The following is a 24,343-nucleotide window of genomic DNA, read 5'->3' on the forward strand; positions in this document are numbered from 1 at the left end:
TGTGGTACGCCACTCGTAACTGAACTCCATTCTGAACATTTGCCATCAACCACCACCCTCTGTCTTCTTTCAACTAGCGAATTTCTGATCCACATCTCTAAATCACCCTCAATCCCCAGCCTCCGTATTTTCTGCAATAGCCGACCATGGGGAACCTTATCAAACGCTTTACTGAAATCCATATACACCACATCAACTGCTCTACCCTCGTCTACCTGTTCAGTCACCTTCTCAAAGAACTCGATAAGGTTTGTGAGGCATGACCTACCCTTCACAAAACCATGCTGACTATCCCTAATCATATTATTCCTATCTAGATGATTATAAATCGTATCTCTTATAATCCTCTCCAAGACTTTACCCACAACAGACGTGAGGCTCACCAGCCTATAGTTACCGGGGTTATCTCTACTCCCCTTCTTGAACAAAGGGACCACATTTGCTATCCTCCAGTCCTCTGGCACTATTCCTGTAGCCAATGATGACATAAAAATCAAAGCCAAAGGCTCAGCAATCTCTTCCCTGGCTTCCCAGAGAATCCTAGGATAAATCCCATCAGGCCCCGGGGACTTATCTATTTTCACCTTTTCCAGAATTGCCAACACTTCTTCCCTACGCACCTCAATGCCATCTATTCTAATAGCCTGGGTCTCAGCATTCTCCTCCACAACATTCTCTTTTTCCTGAGTGAATACTGATGAAAAGTATTCATTTAGTATCTCGCTTATCTCCTCAGCCTCCACACACAACTTCCCACCACTGTCCTTGACTGGCCCTACTCTTACCCTAGTCATTCTTTTATTCCTGACATACCTATAGAAAGCTTTTGGGTTTTCCTTGATCCTACCTGCCAAAGACTTCTCATGTCCCCTCCTTGCTCATCTTAGCTCTCTCTTTAGATCCTTCCTCGCTTCCTTGTAACTATCAAGCGCCCCAACTGAAACTTCACGCCTCATCTTCACATAGGCCTCCTTCTTCCTCTTAACAAGAGATTCCACTTCTTTGGTAAACCACGGTTCCCTCGCTCGACCCCTTCCTCCCTGCCTGACTGGTACGTACTTATCAAGAACATGCAATAGCTGTTCCTTGAACAAGCTCCACATATCCAGTGTGCCCAACCCTTGCAGCCTACTTCTCCAACCTACACATCCTAAGTCATGTCTAATGGCATCATAATTGCCCTTCCCCCAGCTATAACTCTTGCCCTGCGGGGTATACTTATCCCTTTCCATTACTAACGTAAAGGTCACCGAATTGTGGTCACTGTTTCCAAAGTGCTCACCTACCTCCAGATCTAACATCTGGCCTGGTTCATTACCCAAAACCAAATCCAATGTGGCCTCGCCTCTTGTTGGCCTGTCAACATATTGTGTCAGGAAACCCTCCTGCACACATTGTACAAAGAACGACCCATCTAATGTACTCGAACTATATCTTTTCCAGTCAATATTTGGAAAGTTAAAGTCTCCCATAACAACTACCCTGTTACTTTCGCTCTTTTCCAGAATCATCTTCGCCATCCTTTCCTCTACATCCCTAGAACTATTAGGTGGCCTATAGAAAACTCCCAACAGGGTGACCTCTCCTTTCCTGTTTCTAACCTCAGCCCATACTACCTCGGAAGAAGAGTCCCCATCTAGCATCCTTTCCGCCACCGTAATACTGTCCTTGACTAGCAGCGCCACACCTCCCCCTCTTTTGCCCCCTTCTCTGAGCTTACTAAAACACCTAAACCCCGGAACCTGCAACAACCATTGCTGTCCCTGCTCTATCCATGTCTCTGAAATGGCCACAACATCGAAGTCCCAGGTACCAACCCATGCTGCCAGTTCCCCTACCTTATTTTGTATACTCCTGGCATTGAAGTAGACACACTTCAAACCACCTACCTGAACACTGGCACCCTCCTGCGAAGTCAAATCTGTGCTCCTGACCTCTATACTCTCAATCTCCCGTACCCCAAAACTATAATCCAGGTTCCCATGCCCCTGCTGAATTAGTTTAAACCCCCCCAAAGAGCACTAACAAATCTCCCCCCCAGGATATTGGTGCCCCTCAGGTTCAGATGTAGACCATCCTGTCTATAGAGGTCCCACCTTCCCCAGAAAGAGCCCCAGTTATCCAGAAATCTGAATCCCTCCCGCCTGCACCATCCCTGTAGCCACGTGTTTAATTGCTCGCTCTCCCTATTCCTCATCTCACTATCACGTGGCATGGGCAACAATCCAGAGATAACAACTCTATTGTTTGTTCTCGCTCTGAGCTTCCATCCTAGCTCCCTAAAGGCCTGCCTGACATCCTTGTCCCCTTTCCTACCTATGTCGTTAGTGCCAATGTGGACTATGACTTGGGGCTGCTCCCCCTTAAGGACCCGGAAAACACGATCCGAGACATCACGTACCCTTGCACCTGGGAGGCAACATACCAAACGTGAGTCTCTCTCGCTCCCACAAAATCTCCTATCTGTGCCCCTGACTATTGAGTCCCCAATTACTAATGTTCTACTCCTTTCCACCCTTCCCTTCTGAGCAACAGGGACAGACTCCGTGCCAGAGGCCCGTACCCCATGGCTTACCCCGGTAAGACGTCCCCCCCACAAGTATCCAAAACGGTATACTTGTTACTCAGGGGAACGACCGCAGGGGGTCCCTGCACTGACTGCTTCTTCCCAGTCCCTCTTACAGTTACCCATCTATCTCCAGTCTTTGGTGTAACTACTTCCCTGAAGCTCCTATCTATGACCCCCTCTGCCTCCCGAATGATCCGAAGTTCATCCAGCTCAAGCTCCAGGTCCCTAACACGGTTTTTGAGGAGCTGGAGTTGGGTACACCTGACCTTGGCTACACTTCCTCACACGCTGCGCTCTGTAAGGATTCCATTCCATTCTTACAATTTCTCCCGCATCTGTTCTGATGGTGCAACCTCCCTTACCAGCACTTCTGTATATATGTTCCTTTTTCCTCAACCAAGGATTCCCCACCAACCAAGGGGAGGCGATGGCGTAGTGGTATTGTTACTGGACTATATAACCCAGGGTACTGCTCTGGGGTCCCAGGTTCAAATCACACCATGGCAGATTGTCACATTTAAATTCAATAAAAATATGGAATTCAAAGTCTGATGATGACCATGAAACCGTTGCCGAGTCGTGAAAAACCCATGCGATTCACTAATGTCCTTCAGGGAAGGACATCTCCCGTTCTTACCCACTGTTTAGGTGACCGCTTTGCTGTCTTGTTTAGTCAACAAGCATGTCCCTAAGCTAATTCTCCATTTTGTTCATGCTGAAATCTTGTCCTTGATCTAATGCAATATTCCCGTGAGGCTCAAAGCAAGCTAGAGGAACAGCACCTTTTCTTTCCATTGAGCACTTTACAGCCTTCTGGACAAGCATTTAAGTTAAACAATTTCACTCCGTAATCTCTATTTCCCCCATTTTGTTTCCTTCTCTTTGCATGCATCAGCCTTATTCCTGTTTTTCCTCCTATTTTGCTTTCTTGCCCCACCAACTCTTCTTTCATTTAATGTCTCCCATATTCCATTCCCCGCCCAAACTTTGTTTTTTTTCTATTTCCATTCTCCCCCGTTTCACTGACTTAAAACCTATTGCCTTTCTAACTTTTCCAATTCTGATGAAAAGTCATGAGCTAAAAGGTTAACTCCAGATGCTGCTTCACTTGTTCAGTCTCTCCAGATTTTCTGTTTTTATTTTGCATTGTATTGTTGAGCAGGTGGAGGAGTGAATGGTGTTGTAGTCCATACCTGTCATCTTATGCTTCAGGTTTGCCGCTGAACTTGTTTATTGTATGCATTTAAGCTGTTCGGAGAATATGCCATATTGACTTAATTATGGTCCGCAATATTACTTGTTTACAAGGAGGGAGACTAGACCTCGCCACATTTCCGTAATTATTGCAGCTATTACACCATTATTTTACTTCACACTTTTTATTTAATATGATTTATAATGAATTTACTACTTGTTTTTCTAGATGGATCGGGTTATCAATCCTTTGTTATAGCTACAAAGTGCTTGCAGCACAGAAACTGTTTTATTTCCATTAAAGCCTCCTATCACCTGGCATCGTGACACAGAAAATATAGTGCAGAAGAGGCCCTTCAGCCCATCGAGACTGTGCCAATGCATGAAAGACACCTGATCTGCCTACCTAATCTCACTTGCCAGCACTTGTCCCATAGCCTTGAATGTTATGATGTGAGGTGACAAGTGTTCATCCAGGTACTTTTTCAAGGGTGTGAGGCAACCCGCCTCTCCCACCCTTCTAGGCAGTGCATTCTAGACCATCATCACCCTCCGGGTAAAAGAGGTATCCCTCAGATTCCATCCCCCCCCCCCCCCCCCCCCCAATCTCCTGACCCGTACCTTAACCTTGTGTCCTCTTGTGACTGACCCTTCAACTAAGGGTAACAGCTGCTCCCTATCCACCTGTCCATGCCCCTCATATTCTTGTACACCTCGATCAGGTCACCCCTCCGTCTTCTCTGCTCCAGCGAAAACAACCCAAGCCTATCCAACCTCTCTTCATAACTTAAATGTTCCATCACTGGCAACAACCTGGTGAATCGCCTCCTTCCTATAAAGTGGTGAATAGAGTTGCACACAGTACTCCAGCTGTGGCCTCATCAAAGTTCTGTACAACTCCACATGATCTACCTGCTTTTGTAATCTATGCTTCGATTGATAAAGGCAAGTGTCCCATTAGCTTTTTTTCACCACCCTATTAACCTGCCCTTCTGCCTTCAGAGATCTATGGACAAACATGCCATGGTCTCTTTGTTCCTTGTAACTTCCCAGTGTCAAGCCATTCATTGAATACTTCCTTGTCACATTATTCCTTCCAAAGTGCATCACCTCAGACTTTTCAGAGTTAAATTCCGTCGTCTACTTTTCTACCCATTTGACCATCCTGTAGTTCCCTGGCTTATCTCTATGACTTTTTTCTCAAATTATGGGACCATGTTAGCTGTTGTCCAGTCTTCTGGCAGACTCCCCGTGGCCAGAGAGGAATTAAAAGTCAGAGCTTTTAGCAATCTCCTCTCACAATTCAGCCAGAACTGGAAATTTGTCCACTTTTAAGCCCAACACCTCCAATGTCTTCTCACACCCTATGACAATCTGCTCAAGAACCTCACAGTCTCCCTGAATTCCTTATCTACATTTTAAATGTCACCTCATCAGCATAACCGTTGCTTTATTTAGCTTATCCTTTTTACATGCATCTTAAATGCTAGTTGCCTCCACTACTGCTTATTGTAGTGGGTCCCACATCCTCACCACTATGGAAAGAATTTACTCCTGCGACTACATTGTATTTATTCCTCCCCCAGAAATCCTCCAAAATTCCCAACATTCTGGAACGGTCATAGTGGATTGGGAGATAACATCTCTATTCAAGAAAGCAGGAAACTATACACCAATTAACTACTTTTTTCATTCATGGGGTGTGAATGTCGCTGGCTATGCCAACATTTATTACCCATCCCAAATTGTCCTTGGACTAGGCCCTTTCAGAGGGCATTTAAAGGTCCACTAAAGGACATTAGTGAATCAGATGGGTTTTTACAACAATTGAGACTGGTTTCATGGTCATCATTCGACTTTTAATTCCTGATTTTTTTTTTTCTTGAATTCACATTCCACTGGGATTCTAACTGGGGTCCAGAGAATTACGCTGGGTTTCTGGATTACTAGTTCAGTGACAATAGCACTGCGCCACCACGTCTCCTATCATTGGGAAAACGCTAGAATCCACTATTAAGGAAGTAGTGACAGGACATATGGAAAATCATAATACAATCAGGCAAAGCCGACATGGTTTTATGAAAGAGAAATTGTTTTGGACAATCATTAGAATTTAAAGATGTAACAAGCAGAGTGGATAAAGTGAAACTAGTTGATATAGTGTATATGAGTTTTCAAAAGGCGGTTGATGAGGTGCCACTAAGAGCTCGTGGTATTACGGGCAACATATGAGCATGGGTGGAAGATTGGCGAACTAACAGGAAACAGTGTTGAGATAAATTTTTGAGTTTGCAAACCAGCTAGTGGAATGCTACAGTCATCAGTGCTGAGGCCTCAACTATTTACAATCTATGTTAATCACTTGAAATGACTTGAGTGTATTGGTGTCACATTTCCTACCAAGGATAGGTAGGAAAGAGTTGTAAGGAAGACAGTCTGCAAAGTGATGTAGATAGGTTAAGAGAGTGGGCAAAAATTAGGCAGATGGAATATGATGTGGGAAAATGTGAGGTGACAGGAGAATTAAAAAGCAGAACATTATTTAAGTGGTGAGATATTGCAGAATGCTGAAGTAAAGAGGGGTCTTGGTGTCATAAATCACGAAACGTTGACATGCAGGTACAGAAAGTAGTTAGGAAGGCCAGTGGAATGTTAAAATATTGCAAGGGGGAATGGAGTATAAAAGTAGGGAAGTCTTGCTACAAATGTGCTGGTGAGACCCAACCTAGAGTAATGTGTACAGGTTTGGTCTCCTTAATAAAAGAGGGCTATACTTGAATTCGAAGTAGTTCACAGAAGGTTCATGAGGCTGATTCCAGGGATGAAGCCTAATCTTACGAAGAAAGGGTGGGTCGATACCCAATGGATGTTAGAAATTTGAGATGATGTTTTTAAAACATACACTATTCTGAGAAGGGGCTAGACAGGATGGGTGTTAAGAGATTGTTTCTCTTGTATCCAGATTTTTTTGTTTTATGCTTGTAGAATACTAGTTTTAAATTATTTGAATTAATTTCATGGTTTCACTTTGCTTTCCTATTTTTTAAACTTTCCTAAACTTTATATACTCTGTCATTTTGTTCTTTATTAGATGTGCTCAGTAAATGCCTTTCTCTTTAGTTTCAATTTTGTTCTTTATTCATTTATGCAGTGACGTTCCTGGCGTGTTTATTTCTCCCAGACTCTCTTGGTCACCGTTTTAAATAACCCTCCACCCCCCCCCCCCCCCCCCCCCCCTTGCAATCCTGTCAATTCTTTCCTGAATTTCATTCTCATTCCCCTAAAATCAGCATTTTCCCCCAATTATCTTTGTCGTAAGTACTTCTCAATTGGTAGGAGGAATCATACCAAAAAAATGGCAAAGTGTCAGTTCCAGTGAGAAAAATGGTGCAAATCCCGCTGCGGTGTTGGCAGGAAATTTCATGGAATTTTGACCCTCAAGCAAAAGTCTTTTTCCTCATGTGAATTACAGTAAGAAGTCTTACACCAGGTTAAAGTCCAACAGGTTTGTTTCATACACGAGCTTTCGGAGCGCAGCTCCTTCTTCGGGTGATTCCTCACCTGAGGAAGGAGCTGCGCTCCGAAAGCTTGTGTTTGAAACAAACCAGTTGGACTTTAACCTGGTGTTGTAAGACTTCTTACTGTGCTCACCCCAGTCCAACGCCGGCATCTCCACATCGTGTGAATTATGCCGCGCTCTTGGTAGCCTCCTGCTGATTTATTCACCCCAGGGAAACATTGTCACTGCAATCAGTGGGGAGCTCCGTATAAACACCTCCCCAGCACTTGTTCCAGTTCCGTTAGAGGGGAGGGCAGCCTGAAAGCTAGCTCCACAGTCCTCCAAGGGAGCCCTGACCAGGCCACTGGACGGAGTCCAGCAGAGGTGGGACCTCCTGTACCTGCACTCCAGAGAATGGAGGCTGAGGCTGCTTGAGTAAGGGCCAGTTCCCTCCACAAGAGGACAAAGTAGCAGTGCCAGAAAAACAATCAAGACATCCTTGGCCAGGGTAGGTGTGCCGCCTGCAGTCTCTTACTGTATCCCACCTCTTGCACCTCCAAGGTGATCTCTCTCCCAGCCACCTCACTGGTTTCCCACTTCTTACAAGTGGGAAACTTGTACTTCTTACTTCACCAATCCCCATGGTGCTCCCCTAGTCTCTGCTCCTCACAGCCCCACTCCCACGAATGCCAATCCTCAACCATCTGAACTGGCAGGACCCCCGCCTACATTCACTGCAGGACAAAATCAAGCACAATAGGTGTGAGAGGGCACAGCTATCTGGAGTGATGCGAGAGCTCCATTTGAGGAAAGAGCTCTAGATGGGTGACATGGGAGCTGTTGCTTCACAGCGCCTGGGGTCCCAGGTTCAATTCCCGGAGTGGGTCACTGTCTGTGTGGAGTCTGCACATTCTCCCTGTGTCTGCGTGGGTTTCCTCCGGGTGCTCCGGTTTCCTCCCACAAGACCTGAAAGACGTGCTTGTTAGGTAATTTCAACACTCTGAATTCTCCCTCTGTGTACCCGAACAGGCGCCGGAGTGTGGTAACTAAGGGATTTTCACAGTAACTTCACTGCATTGTTAATGTACGCCTACTTGTGACACTAATAAAGATTAATTAATTAGTGGCTAGGATACAGAACCAAAACCCCAATATTTTATTTTAATTTTGTAAGACTGCAGGAAAGGATGATCCTGGAATGATTGCACGAAAAAAAGAGATATGGTATTTTAAAGCAAACTTTATTATTAACTTAGTATTATATGTTTAACATCACACCCGAAAATAACTTACAATTACTCCTTGAACAATACTACTCAATGCAGAGAACCCAGTACCCATAATTCCTATCTTTATTCCCACTTAAACAACAAGAAAATAAACCATTCCACCTCTCAATCCACCCTAAATACCAATGGTACAGAAGAATATTTGCTTTACGGAGATATTCTTTGAGAAGGAGATCTCTTGACACTGCTTTGCAGAACAGATCTGACTCCAGTCCGAACTCGTACAGAAATGCTGGCTAGATGTCTTCCAAAACTGTTTCAACTGGTTTGCTTCAGCTCGCCCTTGTCCTCCGACAAGTCTGCACTGCTTAAAATACAGTTAATCTCTTTAACTAACCTACAGTGACAGCAGAACTGTTTCGCTGTGCACAAAGCTTAGCAGGATCAGAGCGCAACTGAAAATGCTTTCTCAAAATGCCTGATACCGTAGCTCCATCCAGCAATGACATCATCTCACCAAACTGAAAATTAATTAACTCCCCAGGGAATCCCCTTCATCAAAAGAAAATTGTATTATCCCAACCTTTTACTATAGTTAATTGCACCTCGGGCTCCTAAAATGTTTGTTGTCTTTCAACCTAAGATTCTTTTAAAAAGCATGGCTGCAGTCATCAAACACACTCTAGCCCTAGCTTTTAAACCCATCACCAAATACTTATAATCGAATATATCAAAAATCCGACATTCATCACATCTCCCACAGTCTAAATATGGGCAGGTTAGGTGGATTGGCCAAACTAAATTGCCCCTTAGAGTCCAAAGATGCGTAGGTTAGGTGGGGTTACGGGTTGAGCCTAGGTAGGGTGCTCTTTCAGAGGGTTGGTGTAGACACAAAAGGTCTCCTTCTGCTCTGTAGGTATTCTATGGGATCCACTCTGATCAAGGTGCAGTCAAAGCCGTGTGGTGAAACCCTGGTTCAGTTCCTCAAATAGAGGGGCAAAGGCCAACTGATTTCTCTGCCTACTGCTTGTTCTTAATCAGCGTCTTGCTCCTTCACTGGTCTTGATCTTTTTCCTTTGCTGCTCCAAAAATGTGCCTGATGAACTGTTCTTACCAAAAACCTAGTTTCTGTCATATGACAGTGTTTCTGTCTTCACAAATAGTTTCTCACAACTAGACCAATGTCAAACAATTAGATCCAAATTACACTCATTCGCATATAATCATGATAGACTTGGGATTTTTCACATACATTTTCTGAATTAATCTCCCAAGTCTGCAAGCAGTATTATGAAAAGATTTTTAAAAATTATTTGGAAAAGGGCCACTTGTCAAACGTTTGTCTGTATTTTAATGGCTTGGCCAGACATGATTTGCCCAGGAGTCTTGTGTTCTATGTGCATTGACAGAAATGAAAATGTCACCTGACCTCAACTCCATTTTGTTTTAAAGTAGTGTCCATTACAAATTTATATTCCATAAGTCCATATAGCAAAAACAAGACGTTAGACTGTATCTTAACTCTATGTACTCACCATTGCTCCATATACCTTGATATTCTCACCATATAAAAATCTATTGATCTTAGTATTGGAAATTTATTTTTTTTAATTTAGAGCACTCAGTTGTTTTTTTCCAATTAAGGGGCCATTTAGCGTGACCAATCCACCTATCCTGCACATCTTTGGGTTGTGGCGGTGAAACCCATGCAGGCATGGGGAGAATGTGCAAACTCAGTGACCGAGGACCGGGATCGAATCCGGGTCCTCAGTGCCACAGGCAGCAGTGCTTACCATTGTGCCACCGGAGTATTGGAAATTTAAATTGACATCTGGCATTCCAGTACCAACCAAGAAAGGTTCTCTCTCCCCACCTTCTGTTGTTCAGGCTCTGCCAAATTAGATTCAGTTATTTTGTTGACTTTTGTCACCGCTCAATGCCCCATTCTGTTAAATAGGAGGGAGGATATCAAATGGCGTCCTTCTGCACTGTAAATTCTATGAAAATAGTGCCACAAGATGGAGGATGGCATATGCAACATTGTAGCACTGCCTCAATACTGCACTCAACTCAGGTGATGTGCATAAGTCTCTGAAGTAGGATTTAAAACCAGATTCTGCCTCTGGAGGCCAGAATGCTACCACATCGGTACCTTGGTTAAATGAAATGCAACCTCTTTAGTTACTGAAACGGGAAAGATGGGTTCTGAGAAAGGGCTCAGGATCTGTCGACTGTAAGCATTGTAATTTGTCCCACAGGAGCTGATTGACCTACCTACTGGGCAATTCACATCTTATAGGTGGAAGCTAGTTCAGTCTCTCATGTCCCCCCCTGTTCGCTCTCTGAAACCTCTCTCCAGTTAGTCACATTCTTTGTCCATAGCTCTGCTTTTCTAGAATTTCCTGTTTCAAGTTTGCATTGTTTTGATTTTGTCCTTCATGTTTTGGCTGGAATGCAGTGTCTGAGAGGCAGGCACCGCTCACGTGGCTCCCTGTTTGTTTTGAGTGTGGGGGGGGGGTCGCTTCTCGTCGCGTGCAGTATGTGGCCGACATTCATTGGCTCGCCGTGGGAACGCCCGCGCAGTAGGGCACGGGTGGGTGGGAGAGAGGAAACGGCTGCGCGGAGGACGCCGGTCAGCGTGGTCCTCTCATTCCCCGGAATCGGGGCATTCGGGGGAGCCAACTACGATTCCCGTGAGGCCGAGCGTGCGGCGCCTGCACCTGCGCATTTGACGGCCGGGTGCCGCCGATTCGAAAGAGGTGCGCTGAAATGGGCGAGGTGCCGGAGCGTGCGCACGATGTCGCCGGAGCGTCGCGTGGGCGTGTGTGAGAAGGAGCTTGGACGGCTTCTCGGAGGCAATATAGAGGCATCGTACACTGACTGGTACAGCCGCTCCACCGTCCCATCCATCGACGGATTCGCTCGCGCTCTCTCGCCTTTTGATTTCAGTGACGCCGCGAGCTCGGGCTAACGGTGGCGATGAGTGCGGTGCAGGCGGCGCTGGCCGCCGTCCTCGGCTTGTGTTCGTTCTCGGATACCGGCAGCACCATCAGCAACCAGGTACAGTGGCTCTCATTGGGACTCCCCCCCCCCCCCCCCCCAGTCAGCTCGGGTTAACCCTGCCCGTGAGACTTCAATCAGCAGCGTTGCAAAACCCTCCCTTCAGGGGTTTTTTCAAGTGTACAAATAACCTGTGAATTTAAAAACAGAATTAATTGAAGCGATGAGAAAATGACGCTTTCGTCTTTCAACCCCGTTTAAATCTAAAGTAAACACGTGAATTTTGTCAAATATTGAATCCAGTCAAAAATAATCCAGCATCAGTCACAGGAGGACTTGCATTGTTTTTTTTAACCAAAAATAACTACAGCAGCAGTTGAAACAAACATAAATCGAACGAGATGACCTTACTGTGTCGCCTTGTCAAAATTGGCTTGCATTTTGTGTATATGACAATCGTAAAGAAGTAACACTTGAGTAGATGGGGAGACTTATTTGGAAGTAAATTTTATATATGAACATTGTGTGTTCGTTTATTGACGGGTTTGAATTGGATGTATTTTAATTATTTATGCAAGGCATGAGGGATCGCTCAAGCGTTCATGTTAATTCCTTCTGGCGTATTAATCGAAAATTTACGGAATACTATGAAGAGACCAGAATGTTAAATAGCGGGCATTAATGCTGGGGAAAGTGATCGAGAGCAACTCCATACTAATGTCTCATTAATGTTCGGAAAAATGTACCAAGTCAACATATCTGTTACATAGTTGTTGAGCAGAGAACTATATTGTAGCATGTTGAAAGACCGATCAGTTTTCAGAATAAATATTCCACAAAGAATGCTCTGCCCAATTTCCAACTTGCGTTTGAGAAGCATTTTTTGTTTTCCACTTTTTGGTACACTTCTGAATTTGACAAACGTAAGGCGCATAAAGAATGTTGTATTCACGGTACTTTTTCAACTAAATCAAATATTTGTAAAGATTTTTGTATTTCTCACTGTAACTAGAGTTACAGCTGACCCAGAGACCCGGGTTCAATTATGACCGATGTGCGGGTGAGATGGATTGGCCATGATAAAAATCACCCCTTAAGTGTCACAACAGGTTCAGGTGGGGTTAAACGGATAGGGCGGGGGAGTGGGTTGAGGTAGGGTGCTCTTTCAGAGTCGGTGTAGACTCAATGGGCCGAATTACCTCCGCACTTTAGGGATTCTGAGATGACATTGAAGGCTCAACTGAGGTTGTTAAATGACCTTTAAGCACTTTACCCCATTGAGGTAATCGCATCTAGTTGATGTGCTGTGAACTGAGCAGTGCTGATTTGGTTGGTGACGGGGAGGTGGGGAAGTGGAGAGGTGAAGAGACGTATTTTCCCTATTTAAATCTTATATTTTGGTGACTTATCATTCCAAATTCTGCGTATCTCTACTTAAGTGTGCTTTGATGCAAAGTGAAGTATCCAAAATTTATTTGCAATGACCTGCCTTGGGAGGAAAAATTGCAAGCTCTGGTTGATTTGTAAAAGGATGATTCTACTTTGGAAGATTACATTTCCTGTTCGATTTCAGTTTTTTTCCACCAGTAACATGTAGGTGGAGCTGGCTTCCTAACTGGGTCAGTGAGTCAAAGATGGGGCTGCTGCAGTGAGCTAATTTTAAAAAGGGCAAGAGCATTTTCTTCAAATATCTTCTCTCTCTGGTTAACACTGGGGCTGCGGCGCTCAGGACCCGGGTTCGAATCCCGGCCCTGGGTCACTGTCAGTGTGGAGTTGGCACATTCTCCCGTGTCTGCATGGGTTTCCCCCACAACCCAAAGATGTGCAAGTTAGGTGATTGGCCACGCTAAATTGCCCCTTAATTGGGGGAAAAAAAAGAATTGGATGCTCTAAATTTATTTTTATTTTTAAATCTCCTCTCTCCCGTAATTGCTAACTCTTACTTGGAATATGTTTATTGGCTGCTGGCCATCCTTGAGTACCTTGCTGACGTGGTCTTTCAGCTTGTGAGCCTACATGTGTCAATACATATTTGACAGTATTGCCCTCTACACTCGGAACCACACGTTTACCCAATGTACATACACATGTACTTACTGGACTAGACACTGATCCGATAAAAGGGATGGTGACAAACAATTTTCCCCTCCCCCTAGCTGAGGGATTTTAATGTTCCACCGCAGTTCCTACCCTGGGTGAAACCAATTAACCTGGCATAGGTCAGCTTCAAATCTGAGACTTTCTAGTTGTGGTCTAGACCCACACCGTACACTGCCTTTACTTTAACACAAGTCTTTATGTCGGGACTTTCCAAAGTAGGAGTGGCGGCCAATGGATCTCTGACTGAGCCGCTAGGGTATAGTAAACGGGCCAATCTTGAGTTCTGATTTCTGTTGCAAAAAAGGTAGGTACTTATTTTTATCCTCACCTAGTCTCGCACTCGGTTCACCACTTGGGAAACACTGCCAAAGGTTGATTCATTAATAAGTTGCTTTTTCACCAGGTGAATGAGGACCACGTTATCTTTCAAGATGGCTAAGATGTCCCTGAACAATGCTATTAGTTTGTTCCTTCACTGGAACAATTAACTAACTGATGTGTATAATTGCCACTTACAACAGCAGAAGGCGATTAAGAAGTGCACTTGGTTGAGTACACTAGAGATATAAGGTTATTCCCATGGCCTTCAATCATCAATTGTTGATGACGCTTGCTGAATTCCATGATGTGGTATTGCACTGGGACTTTGCAGTCACCATCTGGAAACTTGAGCACAAATGTCAGATAGTAAATAGGTTCGTTCCTAAAGAAGCCTTGGGGATTTTTATCCCAGTGTGTAATGAAGTAGATCATTTTGTTGTTACTGAAGCATTAAAGGAAAAATTGACAGAAATATACATTTCAGTAATCTTAAAGAATGTAGCATTTTTGTCAATAGTTTCCATAAACAAAAAAAAAAGATAATGGATGCTGCAAACTTGAAATAAAACAGAAAATGTTGGAAATATACAGCAGGTAGAGCAGCATCTGTGGGATAGAGAGGCTCTGAAGAAAGATCATTGACTTTCAACACTGACTTTGACTTGTCTTCCCAATGCTAATTCTGACTTGAACTCCAAGTTGTAATGTTCTTTATTCTGGGAAAATCGTGTAGAGAATGTTATTCCTCTTACATAGAACATAGAACGATACAGCGCAGTACAGGCCCTTCGGCCCTCGATGTTGCACCGACATGGAAAAAAAACTAAAGGCCATCTAACCTACACTATGCCCTTATCATCCATATGCTATCCAATAAATTTTTTAATGCCCTCAATGTTGGCGAGTTCACTACTGTTGCAGGTAGGGCATTCCACGGCTTCACCACTCTTTGCGTAAAAAACCCACCTCTGACCTCTGTCCTATATCTATTACCCCTCAATTTAAGGCTATGTCCCCTCGTGCTAGCCACCTCCATCCGTGGGAGAAGGCTCTCGCTGTCCACCCTATCTAACCCTCTGATCATTTTGTATGCCTCTATTAAGTCACCTCTTAACCTTCTTCTCTCTAACGAAAACAACCTCAAGTCCATCAGCCTTTCCTCATAAGATTTTCCCTCCATACCAGGCAACATCCTGGTAAATCTCCTCTGCACCCGTTTCAAAGCTTCCACGTCCTTCCTATAATGAGGCGACCAGAACTGTACGCAATACTCCAAATGCGGCCGTACCAGAGTTTTGTACAGCTGCAACATGACCTCATGGCTCCGGAACTCAATCCCTCTACCAATAAAGGCCAACACACCATAGGCCTTCTTCACAACCCTATCAACCTGGGTGGCAACTTTCAGGGATCTATGTACATGGACACCGAGATCTCTCTGCTCATCCACACTACCAAGAATTTTACCATTAGCCAAATATTCCGCATTCCTGTTATTCTTTCCAAAGTGAATCACCTCACACTTCTCCACATTAAACTCCATTTGCCACCTCTCAGCCCAGCTCTGCAGCTTATCTATGTCCCTCTGTAACCTGCAACATCCTTCCGCACTGTCTACAACTCCACCGACTTTAGTGTCGTCTGCAAATTTACTCACCCATCCTTCTGTGCCCTCCTCTAGGTCATTTATAAAAATGACAAACAGCAACGGCCCCAGAACAGATCCTTGTGGTACGCCACTCGTAACTGAACTCCATTCTGAACATTTCCCATCAACTACCACTCTCTGTCTTCTTTCAACTAGCCAATTTCTGATCCACATCTCTAAATTACCCTCAATCCCCAGCCTCCGTATTTTCTGCAATAGCCGACCGTGGGGAACCTTATCAAACGCTTTACTGAAATCCATATACACCACATCAACTGCTCTACCCTCGTCTACCTGTTCAGTCACCTTCTCAAAGAACTCGATAAGGTTTGTGAGGCATGACTTACCCTTCACAAAACCATGCTGACTATCCCTAATCATATTATTCCTATCTAGATGATTATAAATCGTATCTTTTATAATCCTCTCCAAGACCTTACCCACCACAGACGTTAGGCTCACCGGCCTATAGTTACCGGGGTTATCTCTACTCCCCTTCTTGAACAAAGGGACCACATTTGCTATCCTCCAGTCCTCTGGCACTATTCCTGTAGCCAATGATGACCTAAAAATCAAAGCCAAAGGCTCAGCAATCTCTTCCCTGGCTTCCCAGAGAATCCTAGGATAAATCCCATCCGGCCCCGGGGACTTATCTATTTTCACCTTGTCCAGAATTGCCAACACTTCTTCCCTACGCACCTCAATGCCATCTATTCTAATAGCCTGGGTCTCAGCATTCTCCTCCACAATATTATCTTTTTCTTGAGTGAATACTGACGAAAAGTATTCATTTAGTATCTCGCTTATCTCCTCAGCCTCCACACACAACTTCCCACCACTGTCCTTGACTGGCCCTACTCTTACCCTAGTCATTCTTTTATTCCTGACATACCTATAGAAAGCTTTTGGGTTTTCCTTGATCCTACCTGCCAAAGACTTCTCATGTCCCCTCCTTGCTCGTCTCAGCTCTCTCTTTAGATCCTTCCTCGCTTGCTTGTAACTATCAAGCGCCCCAACTGAAACTTCATGCCTCATCTTCACATAGGCCTCCTTCTTCCTCTTAACAAAAGATTCCACTTCTTTGGTAAACCACGGTTCCCTCGCTCGACCCCTTCCTCCCTGCCTGACTGGTACGTACTTATCAAGAACATGCAATAGCTGTTCCTTGAACAAGCTCCACATATCCAGTGTGCCCAACCCTTGCAGCCTACTTCTCCAACCTACACATCCCAAGTCATGTCTAATAGCATCATAATTGCCCTTCCCCCAGCTATAACTCTTGCCCTGCGGGGTATACTTATCCCTTTCCATCACTAACGTAAAGGTCACCGAATTGTGGTCACTGTTTCCAAAGTGCTCACCTACCTCCAGATCTAACACCTGGCCTGGTTCATTACCCAAAACCAAATCCAATGTGGCCTCGCCTCTTGTTGGCCTGTCAACATATTGCGTCAGGAAACCCTCCTGCACACATTGTACAAAGAACGACCCATCTAATGTACTCGAACTATATCTTTTCCAGTCAATATTTGGTAGAATTCCACCCTCTAAATGGGGTGGCACAGTGGTTAGCACTGCTGCCTTACAGTGCCATGGACCCGGGTTTGATTTCCACCACAAATAACTGTCTGTGTGGAGTTTGCACATTTTCCCCATGTCTGCGTAGGTTTCCTCCCACAGTCCAAAGATGTGCAGGTTAAGTGGATTGGCCATGCTAAATTACTCCTTGGGGTGGGGTTGCAGAAATAGCGGAGGGGGGATTGGTCCCAGGTAGCGTGATCATTCAGAGGGTCAGAGCAGACGTGATGGGCCTAATTGTCTCCTGCACTGTAGGGATTCTATGATTAGGAGTTTGTCAACTTTGTGTCCAGAATCAGGACTATCTCTTCAGATGGTAGGATATCTGTTATTTCCATCTCCAGTTCAGTCTCGACCGTCTTTCTATCCTGTAAGGCACTCTCAAAGATGTTTCTCATGTAAACATGGTAGTTTGTTTTTCCTTTCCATGTGGTGCATTTTAAGTATTTGTAATTAAGGTTATTGTACATATACAAATGAAATTCTACCAAATTAGAAAAAAGGCCATTTATTCACTTATTGCTTAAGCATTCAATTTCTAGGTTTTGTTCTGAAAGTTTTAATGAACTTATTTTGTTCTGGTGAATCCATTTTCCAATAAAAATACCTAGATTTTTTAAACTATTACTTTAACACCAGCTTCAATCCACTAAATGTATACTGATATTAATTCCTTAGATTTTATCATTGTTATTTAAAACTTATTGTTAAAACACAGAATCTAACCTTTTACTTTGAAACTGACTTCTGAGAAGTTCCTTCCACACGTTGTGCAGCTCATCACAGAAACTGAGTTTAATAGTAAAATGTTCTTATTAGGGGCATGCTCTTTTAAATATTCTCAAGATACATCTGCTTAAAGTTATTTTTTACAGTAACTTCTGGTTGCTTTTTAAAATCTACTGTAACTTTCTATTTGGCTGATTTAAATATTATCCGAGTGTATGCAACGTCCATAGTCTTTTGGAAAAAGTGCCGCTTAAAATGCCTGCAAATTACTTTGAGTAAAAACAATATTGTTACTGCGACTTTCCAGTTTAAACTGGTAAGCATGTATTATAATATTGATTAAGTTGCAACATCAGTCGCCAGATCCAGAAGGCCCAGCCAGTTATTAAAATCCAGGGTTTTGACCCAAAATGTTCACTATTTCTCTCGAACTGCCTGCCCTGCTGAGTATTTACAACATTTTCTGTTTTTCTATCAAATCCCCAATCATTTTAAATACCTTTGTTCAATCGACCCCTCAACCACTTAATGCGATATATCAAGTTTCAGAATCTGTCCTCGATCTGATTCTGTAAGCCCTGAGATCATTGTGGTGACTGTCATAGCATCCAACCCAAGTGCAGCATTCCAGGTGAAGTCTGGCTAAGACTCTACTCAACTGAAGCATCGCCTGCAGACATTTGAATGCCAACCTCCTCGAGATTCCATTACCCTTTTCATGAATGTTTTCTAAGCTTAGCGCAGGTGAAGGAGACACATCCTGAGTGAGTGAGGCACATCCAGAGTGGGAATTGGGACTTGGTAATTTGGTGCAGAGTGGGAGAAGGTGCTTTTTCCCTACCGTTTTGTTCTCTTTCTTCTGGCCTGTAACTGTTAGTCTGCAGGGAGAGAACCAGAGAGTATCCTGGGAAGGTAAGTGATTTTTATTTTTATTACCTTTTCAAATTGTATGGGGGGAGGCGAAAACTGAAGTGACATCACAGTAAAGCTGTGACCTGATTGGCTGGTTGGGAATCTGTTAAATTTGAAACAAAAATATTGCAAAACAAATCTAATTGATCAACTAGATAGTGAAGTAACTAAACCCGAGGGCAGTGAGCGGTATTTAGCATTTAGTTTCACAGTAAAAATCATCTAGTGTCAGGGCCATATAGTTAATTGTAACTCAATCTAATAATAATTCCAGTGTTTATTGTAAATTAATTAATTAGTGCTTAAATGTCACTCAGCGGGTGCAGTGCTCCAACTGTTAAATGTGGCAGAACAGCGTTCCGGTCGACTACATCTATACCAGGAGTAACCAATGGCAGCTCCTCACAGACCGCATGGTTCAGTTGGAGCAGCAATTGGATGCACTTAGGAGCATGCAGGTGGCAGAAAGCGTCATAGATAGGAGTCATAGAGACGTGGTCACACCCAAGGTTCAGGCACAGAGATGGGTGACCACCAGCAGGGGCAGGCAGTCAGTGCAGGAATCCCCAGTGATTGTCCCACTCTAAGAACGGGTATACCGCTTTGGATACTGTTTGGGGGAATAGCCTATCAAGGGAAAACAGCAGCGGTCAGAACAGTGGCACCACGGCTGGCTCTGATGTTCAGCAGGGAGGGTCAAAGCGCAGAAGAGCAATAGTCATAGGGGACTCTATGGTCAGGGGCACAAATAGACACTTTGTGGACGTGAAAGAGACTCTAGGATGGTATGTTGCCTCCCTGGTGCCAGGGTCCAGGATGTCTCAGAACGGGTAGCGGGCATCCTGAAGGGGGAGGGCAAACAGGCAGAGGTCATTGTACGTAATGGTACCAACGACATAAGCAGGAAGGGGCATGAGGTCCTGCAGCAGGAGTTCAGGGAGCTAGGCAGAAAGTTAAAAGATAGGCCCTCGAGGGTTGTAATCTCAGGATTACTCCCTGTACCACATGCTATTAAGGCTAGAAATAGGAAGATAGAGCAGCTAAACATGTGGCTAAACAGCTGGTGTAGGAGGGCGGGTTTCCGTTATCTGGACCACTGGGAGCTTTTCCGGGCAGGTGTGACCTGTATAAGAAGGACGGGTTGCATCTAAACTGGAGAGGCATAAATATCCTGGCCGCGAGGTTTGCTAGTGCCACACGGGAGGGTCTGAACTAGTATGGCATGGGGATGGGTACCGGAGCAACAGGTCAGAAGGTGAAAGCATTGAGGGAGAACTAGGGAATAGGGCCAGTATGGCTCTGAGGAAGAGCAGACAGGGAGATGTTGCTGAAAACAGCGGGTCTGGTGGCCTGAAGTGCATATGTTTTAATGCAAGAAGTATAACGGGTAAGGCAGATGAACTTAGAGCTTGGATTAGTACTTGGAACTATGATGTTGTTGCCACTACAGAGACCTGGTTGAGGGAAGGACAGGACTGGCAGCTAAACGTTCCAGGATTTAGATGTTTCAGGCGGGATAGAGGGGGATGTAAAAGGGGTGGCGGAGTTGCGCTACTGGTTGGGGAGAATATCACAGCTGTACTACAGGAGGACACCTCAGCGGGCAGCGAGGCTATATGGGTAGAGATCAGGAATAAGAAGGGTGCAGTCACAACGTTGGGGGTTTACTACAGGCCCAACAGCCAGCAGGAGATAGAGGAACAGATAGGTAGACAGATTTTGGAAAGGAGTAAAAGCATCAGGGTTGTTGTGATGGGAGACTTTAACTTCCCAAATATTAACTGGGACTCACTTCGTGTTAGTGGCTTGGACGGGACAGAGTTTCTAAGGAGCATCCAGGAGGGCTTCTTAAAAAATATGTAGATAGTCCAACTAGGGTTAGGGGCTATACTGGACCTGGTATTGGGGAATGAGCCTGGCCAGGTGGTACAAGTTTCAGTAGGAGAGCATTTCGGGAACAGAACAGCACGGTAGCATGGTGGTTAGCATAAATGCTTCACAGCTCCAGGGTCCCAGGTTCAATTCCAGCTTGGGTCACTGTCTGTGTGGAGTCTGCACATCCTCCCCATGTGTGCGTGGGTTTCCTCCGGGTGCTCCGGTTTCCTCCCACAGTCCAAAGATGTGCGGGTTAGGTGGATTGGCCATGCTAAATTGCCCGTAGTGTTCTAAAAAGTAAGGTTACGGGTGGGTGGTTGTTGGGTTACGGGTGTAGGGTGAATACGTGGGTTTGAGTAGGGTGATCATTGCTAAGCACAACATCGAGGGCCGAAGGGCCTGTTCTGTGCTGTACTGTTCTATGTTCTAGTGACCACAATTCAGTAAGGTTTAAAGTGCTGGTGGACAAGGATAAGAGTCCTAGGGTGAATGTGCTAATTTGGGAGAAGGCTAATGTGCATTGACAGCTGGAGCATGAAGGACAATATTAGGCGTGAACTGAAGAACCTAGATTGGGAGCGGATGTTTGAGGGTAAATCAACATCTGACCTGTGGGAGACTTTCAAATGTCAGTTGAAAGGAATTCAGGACCAGCATGTTCCTGTGCAGAAGAAGGATAATTACGGCAAGTTTCGGGAACCTTGGATAACGAGAGATATTGAAGGCCTCGTCAAAAAGGAAACGGAGGCATTTGTCAGGGCTCGAAGGCTGGTAACAGGCAAAGCCTGTGTGTAATATAAGGAAAGTAGGAAGGAACTTAAAGCAAGGAGTCAGGAGGGCTAAAAGGGGTCACGAAAAGTTATTGGCAAATAGGGTTAAGGAAAATTCCATGGCTTTTTACACATATATAAAAAGCAAGCGGGTAGCCAGGGAAAGGGTTGGCCCACTGAAGGATAGGCAATGGAATCTATATGTGGAGCCAGAGGAAATGTGCGAGGTACTAAATGAATACATTGCATCAGTATTCACCAAAGAGAATGAATTGGTGGATGTTGAGTCTGGAGAAGGGTGTGTAGGTAGCCTGGGTCACATTGAGATCCAAAAAGATGAGGTGTTGGGCGTCTTGAAAAATATTAAGGGAGTTAAGTCCCCAGGGCCTAATGGGATCTACCTCAGAATACTGAAGGAGGCTGGAGAGGAAATTGCTGAGGCCTTGACAGAAATCTTTGGATCCTCACTGTCTTCAGGTGATGCCCCGGAGGATTGGAGAATAACCAATGTTGTTCCTTTGTTTAAGAAGGGTAGCAAGGATAATCCAGGAACTACAGGCCGGTGAGCCTTGGGTCAGTGGTAGGGAAATTATTGGAGAGAATTCTTTGAAACAGGATCTACTCCCATTTGGAAGCAAATGGACGTATCCATGAGAGGCAACATGGTTTTGTGAAGGGGAGGTCGTATCTCACTAACTTGATAAGAGTTTTTCGAAGAGGTCACAAAGATGATTGATGCAGGTAGGGCAGTGGATGTTGTCTACATTGACTTCAGTAAGGCCTTTGACAAGGTCCCTCATGGCAGACTGGTACAAAAGGTGAAGTCACATGGGATCAGGGGTGAGCTGGCAAGATGAAAACAACTGGCTAGGTCATAGAAGGCAGAGAGTAGAAATGGAAGGGTGCTTTTTTGATTGGAGGGCTGTGACTAGTGGTGTTCCGCAGGGTTCAGTGCTGGAACCGTTGCTGTTCGTAGTATATATAAATGATTTGGAGGAAAATGTAACTGGTCTGATTAATAATTTTGCAGACGACACAAAGGTTGGTGGAATTGCAGATAGCGATGAGGACTGTCAGAGGATACAGCAGGATTTAGATCGTTTGGAGACTGGGGCGGAGAGATGGCAGATGGAGTTAATCCGGACAAATGTGAGGTAATGCATTTTGGAAGATCTAATGCAGGTGAATGGTAGAAACCCCGAGTTTGACAGTCAGAGAGATCTTGGTGTACAGGTCCACAGGTCACTGAAAGAGGCAACACAGGTGGAGAAGGTAGTCAAGAAGGCATACGGCATGCTTGCCTTCATTGGCTGGGGCATTGAGTATAAGAATTGGCAAGTCAATTTGCAGCTGTATAGAACCTTAGTTCGGCCACACTTGGAATATAGTGTTCAATTCTGGTCGCTACACTACCAGAAGGATGTGGAGGCTTTAGAGAGAGTGCAGAAGACATTTACCAGGATGTTGCCTGGTATGGAGGGCATTGGCTATGAGGAGCGGTTGAATAAACTCGGTTTGTTCTCAATGGAATGCCGGGGGTTATGGGGCGACCTGATAGGGGTCTATAAATTTATGAGGGGCAGAGATAGACTGGATAGTCAGAGGCTTTTTCCCAGGGTAGAGGGGTGAATTACTAGGGGTATAGATTTAAGATGCAAGGGGCAAGGTTTAGAGGAATGAAATGAAAATGAAAATTGCTTATTGTCACAAGTGGGCTTCAATGAAGTTACTGTGAAAAGCCCCTAATCGCCACATTCCGGCGCCTGTCCGGGGAGGCTGGTACGGGAATCGAACCGTGCTGCTGGCCTGCTTGGTCTGCTTTAAAAGCCAGCGATTTAGCCCAGTGAGCTAAACCAGCCCCTCGTACAATGTAGGAGGCAAGTTTTTTTACACAGAGGGTAGTGGATGCCTGGAACTCGCTGCCGGAGGAGATGTTGGAAGCAGGGACGATAGTGACATTTAAGGGGCATCTTGACAAATACATGAATAGAATGGGAATAGAGGGATACGGACCCAGGAAGTGCAGAAGGTTTTAGTTTAGACGGGCAGCATGGTCGGCACAGGCTTGGCGGGCAGAAGAGCCTGTTCCTGTGCTGTACTTTTCTTTGTTCTTATTCCCTGGGTCATCAAGGGTGATCATGTACATTGGGGAAACAGTGGCATGGCAATGATATAATCCAGAGGTCCAGGCAAATACTATGTGGACAGGGGTTCACATCGCACCACAGCAGCTGGTGGAATTTAAATTCAATTGATAAAATCTGAAATTGAAAGCTAGTCTCAAAATAGTGGCCATGAAACTATAGGCGATTGTGATAAAAACCTACTTAGTTCATTTCATTATTGCCTTTCGAGCAGGAAATCTGTTATTCTTGTGTGACTCCAGATCACAGCAATGTGGTAGACACTTAGCTACACTGCATTGGACCAGCAAGACACTCAGTTCAAGGGCAATTAGGGATGGGCAACAAATGCTGCCATTCCATGAAAGAATGAGGTTTTTTAAAAAAACACTGAACATGTGCAGCCTGAAGGCATTTGATAAATGTATAGTGGGTGGGGTTGGGTGATTAAAGGGCTTACTGATATAGATAGACAACAGTGATGGACAACAGGATCGTTTCTATAATTGCTGGAGAATGTAGTTAGTCTGATGGAAAGATGGATTCCGATTATTCGAATGATTCTTGGAAGGGAATAGAAGAGGAGGAGAACTCAACGCATGTCTAAACTTTGGCACACAGAGAGCAATTTGACTGAAAGGCAAGGCATGAACATAGATATTATATTGAACCCCATTATAAAGTGCGCAATGTCAACACTTAGTTGATCTAAGCAATGGAAAATTGAAGAGTGCAGTTGCAGAGATGCTTAACACCACTTGGAGATTACCAATGAAGCAGCCATGTTGAATACAGT

General features: G+C 44.6%; 1 protein-coding gene across 4 annotated transcripts in view; it reads left to right on the forward strand.

The window, feature by feature from the left end:
• The window catches only part of ero1b (endoplasmic reticulum oxidoreductase 1 beta), a 142,439-nt gene that overhangs the window by 19,050 nt on the left and 99,046 nt on the right, over nucleotides 1-24,343 (forward strand). Inside the window, exon 1 of one of the 4 annotated variants that reach the window (XM_038800531.1) lies at nucleotides 11,133-11,551. The exons of the other annotated variants lie outside the window; for them this stretch is intronic. Coding sequence (XP_038656459.1) covers nucleotides 11,471-11,551 — 81 coding nt within the window. The 5' untranslated portion in view covers nucleotides 11,133-11,470. Of the gene's footprint in view, nucleotides 1-11,132; nucleotides 11,552-24,343 lie in introns of those variants that run through there. 4 annotated transcript variants of the gene reach the window in all.

The sequence above is a fragment of the Scyliorhinus canicula genome, chromosome 6 (genome assembly GCF_902713615.1).
Source record: "Scyliorhinus canicula chromosome 6, sScyCan1.1, whole genome shotgun sequence".
In the NCBI taxonomy this organism is placed as follows: Eukaryota; Metazoa; Chordata; class Chondrichthyes; order Carcharhiniformes; family Scyliorhinidae; genus Scyliorhinus; species Scyliorhinus canicula.